At 41.4% G+C, this 21,456-nt stretch overlaps 1 protein-coding gene across 1 annotated transcript in view; it reads left to right on the forward strand.

Moving 5' to 3' along the window:
* The window catches only part of FDX1 (ferredoxin 1), a 77,456-nt gene that overhangs the window by 43,923 nt on the left and 12,077 nt on the right, over window positions 1-21,456 (forward strand). The window contains exons 4-5 of the mRNA XM_055305266.1: window positions 26-571; window positions 5,783-5,907. Of these exons, the coding sequence (XP_055161241.1) occupies window positions 26-571; window positions 5,783-5,907 (671 nt within the window). The remainder of the gene's footprint in view (window positions 1-25; window positions 572-5,782; window positions 5,908-21,456) is intronic.

A 21,456-nucleotide genomic window follows, 5' to 3' on the forward strand; every position in this document is an offset into this window, starting at 1 on the left:
CTCCCGCACGCCCACGAGCACGGAGGTGCACCGAGCTGCACCGAGCTGCACCGAGCTGCACCCAGCAGGTGAGTCGGGACCCCAGGCGCTTCCGCCCCGCGCGCAGCCCCGCCCCCTCGAGGCCACGCCCACCCGGGAGGCGTGGGAACCGGCAGCGGGAGGCACCGCCCTGGGGGCGCCGCCGGGTTTATAGGTCACCCGGACGGCGCGCGCAGCCCGCGGCCGCCGCACGAAGCAGGCCCTGCGGGACCCCGCCGCCGCCGCCGCCGCCGCCGCCGCCGCCGCCGCCGCCGCCGCGCTCCTCCCCGCGGCCTCCCCGGGCGTCCGGCCCGCCCGCACCCGCCGAGCCTGTCGCGGCCGCTGCCGCGCGGCCTGCGTCGCTTCCGGGACTCACCCGACCTCCGGCCATGGCCGCCGCGGGAGTCGCCGGGCTCCTGCGCGCCGCCTTCCTGAGCGTCGGCGGCGCTGCCCGCCGCTGGGGGCTGCTGGCCGGACCCCGCGCGGTCCCGGGCCCGGGCGGCAGCGCGGGGGCGCCCCGGACGCAGAGCGCGTCGGCGCCGGCGCGGAGCAGGTGAGCGCGGCCCTGCGTGCGCATGCGGGCGGGGGTGCGGGCGGGGGTGCGGGCGGGGGTGCGGGCGGGGGTGCGGGCGGGGGTGCGGGCGGGGGTGCGGGCGGGGGTGCGGGCGGGCGCCGCCGGCTCTGGCTCGGCCGCCGCTTCCCGGCCGCCTGCGTCGCGGGTGCTGTCCGCGATCGCTCGGCCCTCGGCCCTCGGCCTCGCCCTCTCCCCTCTCCGCGGCGGCCCTGGCGCTGCTCGGGGGCCGTGGCTCCCTTCGTGTCGCGCCGCGGCTTCCTTCCCCGGGACCCGGCCCTCCCTTTCCCAGCGCCCCCGGGCCCTCCGCGCGCGCGGCCGCCGCCCTGCTCCGGGGATTGGCGCGGCGCTGACCTTTGCTTTGCCCGCAGGCTGCGGTGACCTTCGTAGGATGCTCCCCCCTGATGTCCCGGCCGGCAGCTTTCGTCCTGGACCTTTCCCCGGCCCTGTTGTTAGGACACTGTGTGTACAGCTCCCTGGCAGGGGAATGCCTGTTTAGAATACACGCGCCCTGTGCCCTTCAGGCCCTGGACGCCCCTCCCTGAGCTGAGCTCTAGCGGGTAAGAGCCTCGCCTTGGGCTGGCAAGGCAGGGTTTTAAACGGGATTCCCGCACTTGATGCCTAACTTCATCCATCACTGTAGATCTCAGTTTCCCCATTTGTTGTTGTTTCTAAGACTGTTTATTCATGGGAGACACACAGAGAGAGGCAGAGACGTGGGCAGAGGGAGAAGCCGGCCTCCTGCAGGGAGCCTGATGCGGGACTCCATCCCGGGACCCCAGGATCACGACCTGAGCCAAAGGCAGCCACTCATCCGCTGAGCCACCCAGGTGCCCCTCAGTTTCCCCGTTTGTAAGTGGAGCATAGCACTAGTATAGGCCTCAGAGGGTTATTTGAAGAAGTAGTCAGGTAATACAGATAGCCTTGTGCCTGGCAAATGGGGTGGGCCCAGAAGATGCCACTGTTAGCAGTAGCTCCTTAAGCCCGCAGTGCTCTGTTTTGTGTTAAATGCTGCAAGAGATGTGAAAAAATTGCCCCAAGATGTCTTGAAGCTTTATAGTTTGGAGACATGTTTGTTTTTCAAAGACACGATCCCCTTCGATGTAACAAAGAAAATTTACTCATCCTTTCAGAGTGTGGCAGTGTGGCAGAGCCTCATGTAATGCAGGTCTCTGAACAGCTCTCTGATCCCTTGCTGTCATGTAGCAGGATAGAAGAACTGGAAGCAGAGAGTGTTGGGTTTGTATGCTGCCTTGTCTGGTTTCTTGATAAGTTCCCTGAGAACTTAATCTTACTATTAGGTAATGTGTTCTCAAGAAATTGTCGTTGAATGGACTATGAGGGAGATAATGGAGAAGGCAAGCCAGATTTATTTGTCCCTATTTCCCTGAGACTTCCCTGCCTTGACCTCTCTACATGCATGTCTTGCTTTCTACAGTTGATACATTCTTGAAAAATCGTGTATAAATTGGGACGTATATCAAACATATTTACGAAGCTAGTATTTAAAGGGAATGTGGGGATGCCTGGTGGCTTAGCGGTTGACCTTCTGCCTTCAGCTCAGGGCCTGATCCCAGCGTCAGGGAACAAGTCCCGCATCAGGCTTCCTGCCAGGAGCCTGTTTCACTCTCTGCTTCTCTCCCTGTCTCTCATGAATAAATAAATAAAATCTTAAAAAAATAAAGGGAACGTGAATGCTTTTGTAAATGTGGGACTGTCTCCCCCAAATGTATTAAGTTTGAACTTGGATATACCAAGTTGTTTTAAAGGGAATCACATCTGTTCTACTCCCTCATAATCTTGCTTTCGTCCTCATTGGCACAGTTTCAGCGGATGGCCTTGTGCCTTGTATCACAGACTCTGGAGCTACCACTAGACTTTCCAGCCCTTACTATTGAGACCTGTGTTTTCGACTACGGTTAGTCGAAATGTGGCTATTTAAGATAATGTAAGTTAAATACAATGAAAAGATTCAGTATTCCAGTTGCACTGGACACATGTCAAGTACTCAGCAGCTACATGGGGTCATAGCAACTGTATTGGACATTGCAGGTATAGAACATTTTTTTTTTTTAAGATTGTATTTATTTATTCATGAGAGACACACAGAGAGAGGCAGAGACACAGGCAGAGGGAGAAGCACGCTCCATGCAGGGAGCCTGACGTGGGACTCCATCCCGGGTCTCCAGGATCACGCCTTGGACTGAAGGTGGCGCTAAACCGCTGAGCCACTAGGGCTGCCCAGTATAGAACATCTTTGATTTGCACAAAGTTCTGCCAGGTGGAGAAGCCTGGAAGCTGTAGTTCCATTTTGGGAAGTTCAACATGTAGCTAAGTTATCAGTAACTGAGAGTTGAAGAAAATCCTTTTGCTCCAGAATACCCCGACACGATACTTTATATTTTGTAGTGATTTCAATTCCAAAGGATTTTCACAAAAATTGTACTTCACTCTCAAAATTCTGGGAGGTAGGTGGGGTAGGGAATACAAATTTCATATTAAGTAGCTGGCAGACTAGGAACCTACAACTCCTGTAGTTTTCACTTGCTTTCTTGAGCACCGTAATAGTTGACAATTCCTTAGCCCATAGGGTCATTTGGAAGAGTTATGGTGGCTCTGAAAGTAGAGACTCATGAAGGGGCCCTTTTCTTGGACCAACTACCCCCTGGGCCACTCTGTATGGTGAAAAGGTGGGTATCAGCAGCTATCACTTCCCCCCCATGAGAGGTCTCTTACAAACTTAACCACCACAGTCCATGACACCTTTGTTAAAGTGTCTGCTGTGGTTGGACAGAATAAATGGCAGTAGGAAAAGGTAGCAAGTGAAGGGAAGAGTTGTTTTGATGCTGACTGATTAGTTGATGATGGTAGAAGATTTAGAAGGATTGTATTTATTTCTCAGTGCATGAAGTCCTATTCTGGGGAACAGCTTTTTGCTAGTTCTTAGAATTGGGGGAAAAATATAAGACCCACTAATGCCAATTGCTGATAGCAAATGGAGAATGTTTTTTGGGCAAAGTACCTGTGTATGATGCTTTAAGGAACAACGTTTCCCCAGACTTGACTTCCATGGTCTCAAGAGTTTGGTGAAGTCACTGTTGTCCCCATCTCATCCACCAGGCAGTAAGTGGCTTCCCATGGTCCTCTCATGCATGTGTGTCAGAACTGCAACTAGAATCCACATCTGATTCTTGTATTCCATACTGTCGACTGCAGGATTACCTTTCCTCTCTTGTTTCTGCTTCCTCTCGGATCCTTTGGCAAACCTTTTATTGCTCTTACTCTGCAGTATTTTTCTGGGGATGGTACACCTTTAATACATAGGTTAGGCTTTTTGGCAACAGCAGGATGGAGGCCTTAAAGTTCTTAATCAGCATTTGTTGAGTTCTCCTCTGCGTGAAGTATCTTGCCTCTACTGTCAATACTAGAACCTAGATGTTACACTGGTTTTACAGAAGAGGCGTCTGCTGTAAAAGAGATTTCCATGCCGTAAACTTAACTGTATAGTGTTCCAGCAGTAAAACCTCTGGCTTTCAGTGGTACACATCAGTGATGGGATTCTCACAGCTTTAGACACAGGCATTTGTCAGTGTCCGATCCCTAGACTACAGTGCTGGACGCAGACCCCTATTTCCATCTGGCTTCCACACATTCTCATCTGTTTTTTTATTTTTTTTAATATATATTTTTTAACTCAATTAAAACAGATTTAGACCTGAACTCCTTTCCATCTTACCCAGAGCTGTTCCGTCTCTGTTAAATCTAGGTTACACTGGGGCCCTTCGTGCCAGAGCTGGAGATTTCAATGTTTTCTCCCTCTCTGTCTTCCTTATATAGTTGGTCACCAGAACCTCCTATTTCTGCCCCTTGCATGTCTCTGAGGTCAGTGTCTACTCCATTTTTAGTCTCTATTCTTCTAGTAACCACAAGAGTGGTCTGCCCCTGCCTCCAGAGTATCTTCATTCTCAGCCTTCAGCCGGGCAGAGATGCCACTTATCTAGTTAGAAACCATGAATAATGTTCGGGAATACTCACTTATAAAGTATTTTTTGGTTGTGAAAACAAGTTGGAGAGCACAGGCCCTTTTGGAGGGGCATTCTCTCTCTCTCTCTCTCTCTCTCCTCACTCACACACACACACACACACACACACCCCCCACACACACACACACGTGGTCATTTCTAATTTGTAGAATTTTCTTTTTTCAGCACTGAATTACCAGGGAGGGCATTATTTGAAAGGGGCTTTCAGTTGCTTCATTTGTAAAATAAGATAATTGGACTTGATGATTTGGAATTATATAATTCTAAGCTTTTACTTACATTAAAGTTTCCTTTGATGGATTGTTACCATCTATGGGCTGTAGTGAAAATTGCAACTAATTATTTTAAGCTGAAGTACATCTTTTCAGTTACGAGGTAAAAATTAAAAATGACCAATGGTGGATGACAAGCATCTGGCTGTTTAATATTATTTATTTTCCCAGATTTTGGAATGATACTTGTGAGAAGGGAAAGGAGTTTAAGTCCATTGGCTAACTCTGATGGATAATATAATATTCTATAATAAAACATGTAAGAGACGTTATATTTATCTTCCCATTGATTCATACAAATACAAATCTAAGTCTCTTTGATTTTTCAGTACATGATGTGGACCAAAATGAGATGCTTAAATGCTTAGAAAACAATCAGACTGCTGCCTCTCAGCAACAGTACCTGTCAGATACTTGTACAACAGGTGTTGTATTGATAGCAGAGTGATTTGCTTTTTCAAAGCTCTCCATTACCATGGTCTCATCTTTTAGGGACACTACATAAAGAGATGTTACTTTTCAGAGGACTGTGTAAGAGCAACATAGATTTCATGATTGATGATTGCTAAATGTTTTCACACGACTGATATGTGACCGTGACCCTTGGGGTGACACAACAGGTGGCCTTGATAGGAATGTAGTTGCTCTTTCTTTTAAGGTGGTAGGTAGAGCTTCCTCTTTGCTAGATTGGTACATAGACATCCCTCTGATTTGTGGTGTCTTCTCAAATGGAAAGGTAAGAAAATACTATAAAGAGCATATTTGCATATGTGCACCTATGTACACACCCTATTTCTTTGGTCTTACAAGTTCTGAAAACAATTATTTTAAAGTATCTTGAAATCACTAAAAATACTAACGACTGCTTCCTTTTCCAGCTCAGAAGATAAAATAACAGTCCACTTTGTAAACCGTGATGGTGAGACGTTAACAGCCAAAGGAAAAGTTGGTGACTCTCTACTAGATGTTGTGATTGAAAACAATCTAGACATTGATGGCTTTGGTGAGTATGAAACATTCCTTAAAATGTATAAGTGAAACCATTAAGTAGGCTTCAACTTTCTGTGTTTTTTTTGCAGAATTTTAACTGTTAGCATGCTAAGTAAAACATTAAAATTCAAAATGTGTTAAAATTTTAAAATTCAGGATTGTTAGTGTTAAATTCTCATTTATAAAGAATATGAGTGATGCTGTGTTTCTCTTTGTACATTTAATTAACCATGTGCCCCAAAGTCTGTTGCCTGATTACTGATGATGACTTGTGTGCCCTAAGCTGGGAGTGGAAAGTGGAGTTGAAAGCACCAGGTTAGGGCAGCCCCAGTGGCTCAGCGGTTTAGCACCGCCTTCAGCCCAGGGCGTGATCCTGGCATCCTAGGATCGAGTCCCACGTCAGGCTCCCTGTGTGGAGCCTGCTTCTCCCTCTGCCCCCCCCCTCTCTGTCTCATGAATAAATAAAATCTTTAAAAAGAAAAAAAAAAGAAAGCAGGTTAGAGATAATGAATGTTGTATCACAGAAGAGTAGTTAGTTTTGACTTATATTTTTGGTTTTAACTTTATATTTGGAAATATCTTTGTTCAGAAAATAATTTTCCTATATAATCTTTGCTCACTTCTTCTGACTGTTAACAATTTATGTTACTATGGTATAATAATCAAAACACAGAAATTAACATTAGTTGAATAACTCAAAAACTCTAGACTTAATAGAATTTTCCCACGAATGTTTTTTCTGTTTTAGGATTTGATCCAGGAGCCCATGTTGCATTTAGGTATTACATCTTCAGTCTGTGACACTTCCTTAGTCTTCTTTTGTTTTTTACAACCTAATAGTTTTGCTCAAGCACACTCTCTTTCTGGAGTGGTGGTTCTCAAAGGGGGTTCCCTTTACCATTAGCATTGGTGTCACTTGGGAAGTGCAGATCCTCAGGCCTCACACCAGGCCTATAGAATCAGAAAGTCTGCAGAAGGGCCCAGCAATGTTTTGACAGGTCCTCTGTATGATTTTGATACATGTTAAATTTGAGAACCATTGGTCTGCAGTAAGGCCCAAGGAGTATATCTGATGTGCTTCTCTCAAAGCACTGTTCACATCGCATTTTTAAGAGAGCTTTCCAGACCAGAATTACTTCTCCTCCTCCATTTTCCTGTCATATAATAAGCATGCCTGTCTATGTTAACGCTCATCACAGTGTTCCTTTTCAAGGAGAACACCCCTCTCCTGTATGAGATGGTGAGCTCTTGCTTAGGTACCTCACAGAGCAGATTTTGTTCAGAGTTGATGGTGCATAATATTTGCTGAATTTCTAAATTTAACTTCAGTTTCAGGGTTAATTATAACAACTGCTCTTCAAGTGCATATGACGCTCTAGCATATGTCATCTGTTTTTGTAACAACTCTGAGAATTAGACTTGTTCTTTTAAACTTCTGTCTTACCGATATGGAAAATAAGGCTTGGAGAAATTAATTTTCCCTGGGTCATACATGGAATCAGTGAAAGGATCTAGGATCCAAACCCAAGCTCTAACTCCCAAAGCTCCGCTTTTTCCTTTCTGTCATTTCTCCTAAGAAATGTCTTTCTTGTGTGAACACCTGTCACAGAAATAGTTAAGAAAATTCTAATTATAAGGAATTTTTTAGTCTAATGCAGTAGTTCTTGGTTGGGACTGAGTTTCAGAACCTCTATAAAAGTTTTAAAAATGCAGACATCTGTGTTCCAAGGCAGATGCTTAACTGACTGAGCCACCCAGGTGCCCCTATAGTGACGTACTTTAATATCTCTGACTTGACAAAATCACCAACCTTCCCTGTGTTTCACTTTCATTATCTATCAAATAAGGATAATAATAGTACTAACTTCCTAGGACTTTCATAATGATTAAATTAATGTGTCTTCAGAATAATATCTGATATTAAGAAAGCGTTATAAATATTTGCATTAGTCTGTTCTATATAAAAATCTGTGTATATGATGAGATGCCACTTCACATTCATCAGGATGACTGTTGTCAGAAAAATGGGAGAATTACAAGAGTTAGCAAGGACGAGAAGAAATTGGAGCCCTGATGCCTTGCTGGTGGGAATGTAAAATGGTGCAGCTGCTGTGGAAGACAGTTTGGCAGGTCCTCATATAGTTACACAGTTACCTTGTGATACAGCAGTTCCATTCTAGGTATATCCCCCAAAGAATTGAAAGCAGAGACTCAAACTGGATACGTGGGATACTCATAGGTACACGTAGGTACAGGAGTGTTCTTAGCAGCAGCATTCACAGTGCCCAGATGAATGGATAAACAAAATGTGGTATATACATAAAATGGAGTATTATTCAGCCATAAAAAGAAGTGAAATTCTGATACAACCTGCCACGTGGATGATCCCTGAGAACATTTGTGCTAAATGAAGTAAACTAGACAAAACAGGACAAATTCTCTGTGATTCCATGTACATGAACTACCTAGAACAGGCAAATTCAGAGAGACGAAGTAGGTCACCAGAGACTAAGGGAAGAATCTGAGATGAAGAGTATCTTCTGGAAATAGACAGTGGTGATGATTGTACAGCATAATCAACGTACTTACTGCCACTGACTCGTATACTTAAAAATGGCAAAAGATGGTATATTTTATGTTATGTATATTTTACTACAATTAAAAAATTGGGGTAAGAAATAAAATCTGTATAAACACAGAAAGAAACATTGTTTTATGATTAAAAAATCAATGTATATCCACTGTAGAAAACTTTGAAAAATTTAATAAACATGTAAAATAAAATTCATCCATTATACTACTCTGTGACTACCAATAACATTTCTATGCTTTTTAAGACCTATATTGTGGTTACATTTTATGCAAACATGAATTACATAAAGTCAGGGTGATAGGAAAATATTGAAGTTTCATATTCTATGCAGTGTTTGAAATTGTGTGAATCTATCCCCATTTTTAAAATGTGAAGAGATTCACTTAATTTTAAAGCTGACAATCATGGTGAATTATAGACTGTTGTTTATGCTAATGCCATATAGTTGGAGCCACTTCAGCAGATAAATAGAAGTGTTTCCTGATCTTTGACAGGAGCAGGTGAACCATGCTGTTATTTGTGTGCATTGGAACTTGTAACTTTTATGCCGTTGAAAAACTTGAAATCTTGATGTCCTGGCACAGTGTTCACTAACTCGTCAGGGGATGGTGTCATACTGCAATGCACTCCCAAACCAGTAACTCTGGAATGTCTCCCCTAACATTCTGTGCTGTTAATTTAGGAGTAGATGCTCTATAAGCAAAGGTGCTTAGAAAATAGGATTTTAGGAGAACCTGGGTAGCTCAGTGGTTGAGCATCTACCTTTGGCTCAGGTCATGATCCTGGCATCCTGAGATCGAGTCCCTCGTGAGCTCCCTGCTCAGCGGAGAACCTGCTTCTCCCTCTCCCTCCACCCCTTCCCGTGCTCCTACACCCATGCACACACTCTCTCAAATAGTCTTAAAAAAGAAAAAAAAGGCTTCCCATCCCACCGAGGTAACCACTAGAAAAATCTTTTCCCCTTACCACCTAATATAGAAAATTTAATGCCACAATCTTGGGTAGTATGATGAGAAGTCTGCACTCACTTATGTGGTCTCAGGAGAAAAGATTTAAGGATCAATGACCTGAACATGTCCAGAAATTTTGGTGTGTAAGTACAAACTTGAGATAAACTAAACCGGCTTCACTACAGATAGAGTTAAGCCTAAGCCACTTTCTAGAATAAAGATGAAGGAAACGAGGTCAAGAAGCCTGGGGGCAGCTGTTTGGTTAATTCCTGACTTTGAAAATGGAGACTCTTGTCAAATGTTGCCCTTGTCGTAAGTCCTACAATAGTGAAGCTGACCATGTTACAGAGTCCTTTTTACGTTTCTCCCCAGGTGATCGCATCCCTCTGTGACCCTAAATCCTGTGTAGATGTCCATAAAGCCTTCCCTTTACATTGTTAGCTCACCTCTCCCCGAGCCCTGGACTTAAGATCCAACTTTCTACTTGACATCTCTTCTTGGAAATTACACAGGCATTTGAAAGTCAACATACCTAAAGAGCTTTTGATTTTGTTCCCTTCCCACAAAACATGTTCTTCCTCGGGGCTTTACTGTTGGCAAGGAGCATTGCTCAGTGGTTCAAGCCCAAAACTGGAGAATCTTACTCCTCTCCAATCCCCTACCTCCAGTGCGATCAGGAGCTCCTGTCACTTGTGCCCCCAAAATCTAAGTGGGTACCACTTCCTGCATCCCTGCAGTCAGTGCCTGGGGCCGGCCAGCCACTGTATACCAGGACCTGTGCCGACCTTCCCCTCTGGAGCCCACCACTTGGGATTTGTCCTAAGGCACATCAGGCATGCCGTCCCCTGACTAAAGACCACAAATAACCTCCTGTGTCACTTAGGATAAGTCCACATTCCTTACTCCAGCCTACGAGGCCCCACGGGCCTTTTCTCAGGGGCTGTACTCACCAGAAGTTTTTTTTTGAGACTTCATACACACTTTACATACATTTTCTCTGCCTGGGACACCCCGTCTCTCCTCCTGTACTTGGGGTTTTCATCCCTCCAGGCTCAGGTTATATGTTACTTCCTCAGTGAGGCCTGACCAACCACCCTGTCTGAAGTAGGACTCCTCTCACTGCCCTGAACCCATTATTCTCCATCACAGCATCCTATTTCTTTCACAGCTCTTATATATTCCTTCATTTACTTGTGCCGCTTCCTCCTAAAAGGCAGTAATAGAGGAGAAAATCATTCCAGTTTTATTCCTCACTGTATATGAAGTAATGAACTATGGTATAAATGAGTAAAAAGGAAAAATGGTAAATTTTGGAAGCAACACATAAGCATGCTTATTTCTAACTTTTTTTTTTTTAACTTCAAACTTTTATATTGATCTAGATCTTTTGGAAGATCTTTTGTTTTCAGAGTGTATTGTAGTATTCCGTCACTAGGGGGCAGTTATACCTCTCTGATCAAATGTACCTAGTTTATTACTTCAGATCTTGTTTATTTCTGCTACATCATCTATTTCCTTCATATCTCTTTTGAGGAAAATTATTCAAATTGGGAGATCCTGATAATGTTCACATAAATCTATATGCATTCCTATCATGTTTATTGATTCCCTATTGGTATACTGTATTATTGGCTGTGCTAGATCAAACTTTACTCTAGAAAATTAGATTTTATATTTATATATAGTTTCATATTATTAATATATAATAATAGTTTTACTCTGGATTTTTTGGGGGAAGGGATTAGGTCGACGTGGGCAATCTTTCTTGTTAGCATTATATCTGTACAAGGTAATCTTAATATAAGATACACATGTGCACAGATATACACAAAATTATCTTTTTCCTGTTGGCAAACACTCAAAAAACACGAAAGGAGCAATAGTCTGTAGATCTTTCTCTGGGAATTAATATTATGGCAAGAATTTCTGAGCATTTGCACAACAACTTAGTATTATTAGGTTTGTTTAAAAAAAAAAAAAAACTCAATCCAGGGGTGCCTGGGTGATTCAGTTGGGTTAGTGTCTGACTCTTGATTTTGGCTCAGGTCATGATCTCGGGGTCATGGGATTGAGCCCTGAACTGGCTGTGGAGCCTGCTTAAGATTCTCTCCCTCTGTCTCTCCACCTCGCCCACTAAAAAACAAACAAAAACAAAACTTGATTTGGGGAAACTTTATTTACTACCAACCTTGAGATAAGGCAGTGATCGTACTTACTTATTCTTTTTTTTTTTTTTTAAAGACTTTTAATTTTTTTTTTTATTTATGATAGTCACAGAGAGAGAGAGAGGCAGAGACACAGGCAGAGGGAGAAGCAGGCTCCATGCACCAGGAGCCCAATGTGGGATTCGATCCCGGGTCTCCAGGATCGCGCCCTGGGCCAAAGGCAGGCGCCAAACCGCTGCGCCACCCAGGGATCCCATACTTACTTATTCTTGAGGTAACTTTTAAATTATGTGAATTTGAAATTTTGCAGATTAACAGTATTAAAGGTCTTATGCTAGGAAAATCCGAAATACCGTGGAAACTAAAACTTTTGTCAAGAATCCCATAGGTTCCACATGACAGCCTGCGTGAACTATAAATTTTACATTTGTTTTTGCAGCTAAAGTGATACCACTTTAACTGGCAAACAGATATCTGCCATCCTTTGTCACTGTCATATAGATTGCTATTTATAGAAATCTGAATGTGTGGTTTTGTTGACTACAGTGTTGATTTTTTTTTTTTTTTTAAGATTTTATTCATGATAGAAAGAGGCAGAGATACAGGCAGAGGGAGAAGCAGGCTCCACGCAAGGAGCCCGACGCGGGACTCAATCCCGGGTCTCCAGGATCACGCCCTGGGCTGAAGGCTGGAGCTAAACCACTGAGCCACCCAGGGATCCCCTAGTGCTGATATTTTAAACTCTGGTTATAATTTAGTATTTTTAAAGCCTGTAACTATTTCAGCCAAGCAGTCATTAAGTGCTAATGCTGAAAAATGCATCTGAAAATCAGTTATTTTGGATTAGAACTTAGATGTGACAAAAAGCTATGAAAAAAGCCAAAAATCTGTCATGATATGTATTACTGTTAATTTAGAAGAACTCTTAATCATTAGCCAGAGTGCCGACAAAATAAAAGCCTCACTAAAGCATGCATACCTTTAAGTTCATGAAAATTGTTGTGTAACCAAGCAAGGATGACAGATAAAATGCCAGCACCAGGGGCAAATACCAATGTGGCTGTAATATGTCCCTAAATCTGATTATTGTCTGTGCTAAGTAGTTTCACTTATTTGAAAGGTGGACATAGTAATGTAAAAAGTTTTACTTGAAATGTTTTTCTACCCAGGTGTATTTTATTTTATTATTTGTGTGCGTGTATGCGTGCGCGGGCGGGGTGGGGTGGGGGACAGATGGATAGGGAGAGGGGAAATTCAAGTGGACTCCTTGCTGAGGAGGAGCTGGAGGTGGGGCTCAATTCCACGACCCTGAGGTCAAACCTGAGTTAAAACCAAGAGAACCTTGGGGGCAGCCTGGGTGGCTCAGCGGTTTAGCGCCACCTGCAGCCCGGAGCCTGATCCTAGAGACCTGGGATCGAGTTCCACATCGGGCTCCCTGGGTGGAGCCTGCTTCTCCATCTGCCGGTGTCTGCCTCTCTCTCTGTGTCTCTCATTAATAAATAAATAAAATCTTAAAAAAAAAAAAAAGAACCAAGAGTCCCATGCTTAACCAACTGTGCCACCCACGTGCCCCAACATAAGTGCATATTAAAATAAAAACGTGATAAGATTAGAGATTGATGAACTATTTGAACCAATCTCTCTATTTTACCTTTTCTTGAATTATGAGACCAACAATTTCCAAAACCTTTGAGAATACATCCTTCATAAAATGCGATCACTTTATGCTTACGTATATATACTTGTGTGTATCTATATATAAAAATGTATAAGGTGTCTGGGTGGCTCAGTCAGTTAAGTGTCTGTCTGCCTTTGGCTCAGGTCATGATCCCGAGGTCCTGGGATGAGCCCCGTATTGGGCTCCCTGCACAGCAGAACCTGCTTCTCCTCTTTCTCCACCTTTCCCCGTGCTTGTGGACTCTCTCTGTCAAATAAAATCTCAAAATACGTATATAGATATACATATACATGCATATGTATGTACATACACACACACTCCCCCATTAATTTACTCCTATATATAACCAACCACTTAAAAAGACACTAAAGGCTGGCAGCAACTAATATTGCTGTGGGGTTGTGTAAAAGCAGAGGTCACATAACTTTTGCCCCTTCAACCTTCTCTCCCCTGTATCATTATATTAATGCTTCCATATTCTGATCAGCTATCAGTTTTAGATGGAAGGTACTATAGTTGTTCCTTCTGTATGCTTTTTCCTTTTATACATTGCCTCCCAGCTCTTGTTTTGTAGACTTGGTCTCTGTGTGTGTGATAAGAATAAGCAATAGGCACTCCCCATTTTATGAATAGGGTTTTGTTCTCCAGATCCATTTTCAGATCAACTATTTGGCATTTAGGATTTATTTTCCCATGAAAATAATAATATACGTGGTAGCTAAATTTTCAAGTGAACCGCAGAACCTATTTCTTCACAACTAATGTAATCACCATTTACAGGCTGGCTTCTATGAAAAAGTATGCATTGTGACTTCTGACTCTAGATAAAAACTCCCTGGACCAACCTGCTGTGCACATGCACACACACACACCATAACACACACATTCACTATAGGGACTCCTTTGTCCACTTTGCACCTCATTCTGGTAGTGGGAACATATGCACTGCTGATTTTCAATAAAGATGATTTCCTGGAGGCCTAGAGCCTGGGAATTCCATGATGCTGGAAAGGAGTTAGAAGATAAAGGCCCAATAGGAATGTCATCCACTTTGTTCCTGTCCATAGCTGTTGTCAGTTTGGGTTGTGGCTCTAGTGGAGTTGGGAGCTACAGAAGTGTTCAGTAAGAATGAGAACTGTATGTCAAAGGGGGATATAGAATTGATGGCAGCCTCCATGTTTTAACCTAAAACAAGTAGGCAGCACCAGATCAGCTCTAGTTGTACAAAATCAGGTGCTGATAAGGGGCAACTATAAAAGCCTACACCTGACATACTTAATGGTGAAAGATGGAATGCCTATCCCCTAAGATCAGGAATAAGGCAAGGATGTCTAGTTGTAGCATTCCTGTTTAACATCACACTGTAAGTCTTAGCCTGTGTGTGTGTTGGGGGGTGGGGGGACAAAAAGAAAAAGAAAAGGCATATAGATTGAAAAGGAAGAAATAAAATTGCCTCTGTTTTTGACAGTGATTGTTTATATAGAAAATCAAAAGGAATGTATAAAAAAATCTTAGAGAACTAGTGAATTTATTTTTTTCCTAATAGGTTTTAGCAAAGTCCTGGGATATAAGGTCAACACGCAAAAATCCATTATATTTCTATATACCAGCAATGAACAACTGGAAACCAAAAAAAAAAAAAAAATTTAAAGAACATTTACAGTAGCTCACCAAATTGACATTTTTAGGTCTAAATCTAACAAAATATAGCATCTCTCTCTTGGAAATTATAAAAACTCTGAGGAGAGAAAATGAAGACCAAAGTAGCAAAAAAGCATACTCTGGATTAAATGACTTAACATAGTAAAGATGTCAGTTCTTGTCTGAAATTAGAGGAAAAGCTTTTAACCTTTAATCATTAGTTATGGGCTTGTCATTATATGCCCTTTATAATGTTGAGGTTTGTTCCCTTTGTACTCCATACTTGTTGAGAGTTTTTATCATAAAAGGATGTTGAATTTTGTCACATGCTTTTTCTGCACCTATTTATTTTTTCAAGATTTTATGTATTTATTCATGAGAGACACAGAAAGAGAGAAGCAGAGACATAGGCAGAAGGAGAAAGAGTCCTGTGGGGAGCTCTATTTGAGACTCGATCCCAGGACCCCAGGACCCCAGGATCACGAGCTGAGCCAAAGTCAGATGCTCAACTATTGAGCCACTCAGGTGTCCCTGCATCTATTTAGGTGATCATATGATTTTTATCTTTCTTTCTTTTTTTTTAAGTTTTATTTATTCATGAGAGACAGAGAGGGGGAGAGAGAGAGAGGCAGAGACAGGCAGAGGGAGAAGCAGGCTCCATGTAGGGAGCCTGACATGGGACTCAATCCCGGGTCTCCAGGATCAGGCCCTGGGCTGAAGGTGGTGCTAAACCATTGAGCCACAGGGGCTGCCCTTTATCTTACTTTCTATTAATGTGGTGTATCACATTTATTGATCTACATTTGTTGAACCATTCCTGCGTCCCCAAAATAAAATCCACTTGATCATGATGTAGGATCCTTTTAATGTGCTATTGAATATTTGCTAATATTTTGTTGAGAATTTTTACATCTGTATTCATCAAAGATACTGCCCTGTAGTTATCTTTGCTTGCCCAGCTTTGGTATCAGGGAAATGCTGGCCTCATAAAATGAGTTTGGGAGTGTTCCTTCCTCTTTAGTTTTTCAGAAGAGTTTGAGAAGGATTGGCATTAATTCTTCTTTAAATGTTTGGTAGAATTCACCAGTTGAACCATTTGGTCCTGGGCTTTCCATTGATTACTAATTTAATCTCTTTACTAATATTGGTCTGTTCAAATTTTCTGTTTCTTCATGATTCAGTCTTGGTAGGTTGTATGTTTCAAGAAATTTTTCCATTTCTCTTAGGTTGTCCAATCTGTTGGTATATAATTGTTTTATAGTATTCTCTTAGGATCATTTGTATTTTTGTGGTGTCAGTTTTAATGTCTCTTCTTTGATCTGATATGCATATTTTTTTAGTTTTCTCTCTTTATTAGTCTAGCTAAAGGTTTGTTAGTTTTATCTTTTAAAAAACAGTTTTTAGTTTCATTGATCTTTTCTATTATTTTCTGGTTTCTTTCATTTATTTCTGTCTGATCTTTGTTATTTCTTTCCTTCAGCTAACCTTGGGCTTAGTTTGTTCTTTTTCTAGTTCCTTCATGTTTAAAGTTTATTTGAGATCTCTCTTTTTCTTAATGTAGGTATTTTTATCATTATAAACTTCCCTCTTAAACGTCCCTCTTAGAACTGCTTTTGTTGCATTCCATAAATTTTGGGTTGTTGTATTTCCATTTTTGTTTGTTTCAAGATTTTCCTTTTTTAATTTATCTTTGGAGTTTTTCTTTGACCAATTGGTTATTCAGGAGTGTGTTTTATTTTCACATATTTGTGAATTTTCCAGGTTTTCTCCTGTTACTGATTTCTAGCTTCACACTATTGTAGTTGGAAGATACTTGATATGATTTCAGTTTTCTTAAATGTTTAAGACATTTAAGTTTTATGACCTAACATAGGATCTATCCTGCAGAATGTTAGTGTGCACTTGAAAAGATTGTGTATTCTGTTGCTTTTGGGTGGAATGTCTGTTAGGTCCATTTGGTCTAAAGCATAGTTAAGGTCTAAGGTTTCCCAGTTGATTATCTGCCTGGATGATCTATCCATTGTTGAAATTGGGGTATTGAAGTCCCCTGCTATTGTTGTATTGTTGTCTTTTAGATCTGTTAGTCTTTACTTAATATATTTTAGTGTTCCCATTTGAATGAATATATTTATACAACTATTATATCTTCTTGATGAATTGACTCTTTTATCATATAATTTTCTTCTTTATCTCTTATTACGGCTTTTGAGCTAAAGTCTATTTTGTCTGATATGAGTATATTTAACTCTGTTTTGGTTTCTACTTGTATGGAGTATTTTTCCATTGCTTCACTTTGAGCTTTTGTGTATCCTTGAAGCTGAAGTGAGTTTCTTGTTGGTAGCAAATAGTTGGGTCTTGTGTTTTTATCCATTCAGTTACACTATACCTGTGAATGGAGAATTTAATCTATTTACATTTAGTGTAATTATGATAGGTAAGAACTTACTAATGTGATCTTGTTCATTGTGTTCTGGCTGTTTTGTAGATCCCATATTCCTTTATTTCTTTCTTGCTGTCTTCCTTTGTAAATTGATGATTTTACATAGTAGCATGCTTTGATTCCCTTTATTCATCATGTATCTACTGAGGTTTTTGCTTTGTGGCTATCATGAGGCTTATATAAAACATCTGTAGTTATTACTGTCTTATCTATTCTGATAGTTTAACTTTGATCACATGCCAAAAAACTATACTTTTTACTCCCCCTTTCAGTTTTTGATATCACAACTTTATATTGTGTATTTATTAACAAATTATTAAAGCTATAGCTATTTTTAATACATTTTTTCCTTTAACTTTTATACTGGAATTAAGTGGTTAATACACCACCATATTATAGTATTAGAGTATGCTAAATGTGACTTTGTACTTACTTTTACCAGTGTGTTATATATTTCCATGTAACTAATTAGCATCCTTTCAATGTGGGGCTCGAACTTACAACCCTGAGATCAAGAGTCACATGCTCTACTGACTGAACCAGACAGGCACCCCATGTTCTTCCACTTTTTCTTTAAGGATTCCTTTCCTCAAGGCAGGTTTAGTGGTGAAGAACTTCCTTAGTTTCTGTTTGTCAGGAGGGTCCGTCTCTCTTTCAATTCCACAGGATGACTTTGTCAGAGTATTTGGGAGGGTGGTTTTCCTGCCAGCGTGTTGTATATGTCATCCCAGTGTCTCCTGGCCTGTAATGTTTCTGCTGACAAATCCACTGAGGGCGTAATGAGGATTCCCTTGTCAATCACCAGCTTCTTTTTTTTCACTCCTATGAAGATTCCTTTGTCTTTGGTTTTTGGCAGTTTTATTATAATCAAGAAGATCTCTTCAAGTTGAGTTTGTTTGGGGACCTGTGAGCTTCATGAATTTGCATGTCCAAATCTCTCCCAGATTTTGGAAGTTCTCAGCCATTATTTCTTTAAATAAGCATTTTACTGTCTTTTCCCTTTCTTCTCCATCTGGGATTCCAGGAATTTATGGATTGTTTGTTTTGATGGTCAGAACACCAGCAGATCACATAAACTTTCTTACTCTTTTCCATTCCTTTTTTTTTTTTCTTTCCTCTGACAGGATAATTTTAAAGGTCCAACCTTCTAATTTGCAGATTCTTCCTTCTGCCTGGTCCCTTGTGTTGTTGATAGTCTCCGTTGCAGTTTCCATTTCATTCATTGTCCTCTCAGCTCCAGGATGTCTCTTTGGTTTTCTTTTATGATTTCTAGCTCTTTGTTAAACTACTGTTAAACTAGTATGTACTATTTTGTACATGCCTCATTTTCCTGATTTCATCGAATTGTCTCTGTGTTTTTTTTGTAGCTTATTGAGTTTCCTTAAAACACCTATTTGGAATTCTTTATCAGGTAAGGAGCAGATCTTTGTGTCTTTAGGGTCAGTTATTGGAAGATTATTGTGTTCTTTTGGTGGTGCAGTGTTTTCTTGATTTTTCACATTCCTCAAAGTCTTGTGATGCTGCCTTCATATCTGCAGTGGCAGTCACCTCCTCTGGTCTTTGCAGACTGGGTAGGGAAATTTTTGTCAGGCCTTCAGTGGATTCACCTGCTGCATGCTTGCTCCCTCTTGTGGCACACTTCTTAAGCTTATGTGCTTTTTGAATTCTGCAGAGCCAGGTTGTGTGCAAACAACCTCCCTTTTTACTTTTCCAAGGGCAGTCAGTCCTCCTGGGCTTGCAGATTCAGGCTGGTGTTGTGCACATGCCTACTAGTTGTCTGTATAAGCTCATTGTTGCTACCTTTGGGAGTGTGCTTGGGGATTTGACCACCAGGCCAGAGGGGAGATGTGTGGGTAAGATGTGTGGAGTGCTTGGGGTATCCATAGGCCATTCCTGGTGCTCATAGGTGGGCCTCCCACTACAGTACATGACATGGTTAATAAAATTCATGTCCTGGGAAGCCCCAGTAGCTTAGTGGTTTAGTGCCGCCTTCGGCCTGGGGTGTGATCCTAGAGACCCGGGATCGAGTCCCACATGGGGCGCTCTGCATGGAGCCTGCTTCTCCCTCTGCCTGTGCCTCTGCCTCTGTGTGTGTGTGTGTGTCTCTCATGAGTAAATAAATAAAATCTTTTTAAAAAATAAATAAAATAAAAATAAATTAAAATAAAATAAAATAAAATAAAATAAAATAAAATAAAATAAAATAAAATAAAATAAAATTCGTGTCCCTTTGATAATATTGCAAGACCTGGCTGCAAATCTCTTAGCCACTCACCGCCCCCTAATCATTCAGCTCAAACCCAGTACTCTGAATGAGGCAGGAGTGAATGGGCCTGTTTGGCAGTATCTTCTCAAAACAGCTCTCTTCGTTCTGGGGCTGTACCGGAGTTTCAGTCTCCTGCCTGAATCCCACAACTCCCACAGAGGCATTGTGTAAAGGGGTGCCAAGTTGTCATTGTTGATGGTGGGATATGATCAAGGCACATCTTTGTTGTCTATCTTTCTGCTGTCACTCTCTCACCACAGTGAATTTTAAGACATTTTCATTACTCCAAATGGACATTCTCATTACTCCAAAGTGACATTCTTTACCTTTTAGCTATGTCTCCCAGCCCCCAATTCTGCACCCCTAATCACATATTTACTTTTTATATCTATAGATTTGCCTATTCTGGATACTGCATGTGAATGGAATCATATTATAAATCGTCTTTTGTAACTGAGTTCTTCCATTTAGTATAATATTTTTTTAAAGAGTATTCTTTTTTTCTTTCTTTTTTAAGATTTTATTTATTTATTCATGAGAGACAGAGAGAGACAGAGGGAGAAGCAGCCTCCATGCAGGGAGCCTGACGAGGGACTCGATCCAGGGTCTCCAAGATCACGCCCTGGGCTGAAGTTGGTGCTAAACCGCTGAGCCACCCAGGCTGCCCTAATGTAATATTTTTAAGGTTCATCTGTGTTGTAGCATATATCAATACTTCATTCCTTTTTATGACCAAATAATATTAATATTCCATTTTAGGGATATACTGCTTTTTGTTTACACTTTCATCCTTTGATGGATATTTGGATTGTTTCCACTTCTTGGCTATGGCCAAGATACGAAGGCAATTAATAAAGGAAGGATACTCTTTTCAATAAAGGGTGTAACTTTGGAACAATTGGACATCCATGTGAACAAATAAAAAGGAATCTTTTTTTTAATGAAAGGAATCTTGACCTATATCTGATACCTTATACAAAAATCAACTTAAAATTGATTTAGATCCAAATGTAAAATTTTATTATTATTTTTTTCAAATGTAAAATTTTAAAACTATGACACCCTTAAAAGAAAACATAGGAGAAAATCTTGGGACCCAGGTAGGCAAAGGGTTTTTAGATATGATGCGAAAAGCACAATCTGAAAAAGAAAAAAATATATAAATTGGAATTCATTAAAATTTAAAAAATTTACTCCACCAATGATATGGTCAAAAGAATAAAAAGACAAGCTACAAAGTGGGAGAAAATACTTGCAAATCACATGTCCAATAAAGGACTCGTATCCCTAATATGTAAGGAACTCTGAAAACTTAACATTAGGGCAGCCTGGGTGGTTCAGCCGTTTAGCGCCACCTTCAGCCCAGGGCGTGTTCCTGGAGACCCAGGATCGAGTCCCATGTTGGGCTCCCTGCATGGAGCCTGCTTCTCCCTCTGCCTGTGTCTCTGCCTCTCTCTCTCTCTCTCTCTCTCTCTCATGAATAAATAAATAAAATATTTTTAAAAAACCCTCAACATTAGACAAGCAACAATCTAATTAAAAAATAGGTAACAAGGCAGCCCCAGTGGCTCAGCAGTTTAGTGCCGCCTTTGGCCCAGGACATGATCCTGGAAACCTGAGATCGAGTCCCATGTTGGGCTTCCTGCATGGAGCCTGCCTCTCCCTCTGCCTGTGTCTCTGCCTCTCTCTCTCTCTCTCTCTCTGTCTTTCATGAATAAATAAATAAAATCTTTAAAAAAAATAGTTAACAGATATGAACAGACACTTCACCACAGAGAATATAGAGATGACAAATAAGCACAGAAAAATATATTCAAGGGCAGCTGAAC

The sequence above is a fragment of the Nyctereutes procyonoides genome, unplaced genomic scaffold (genome assembly GCF_905146905.1).
Source record: "Nyctereutes procyonoides isolate TBG_1078 unplaced genomic scaffold, NYPRO_anot_genome, whole genome shotgun sequence".
Taxonomy (NCBI): Eukaryota; Metazoa; Chordata; class Mammalia; order Carnivora; family Canidae; genus Nyctereutes; species Nyctereutes procyonoides.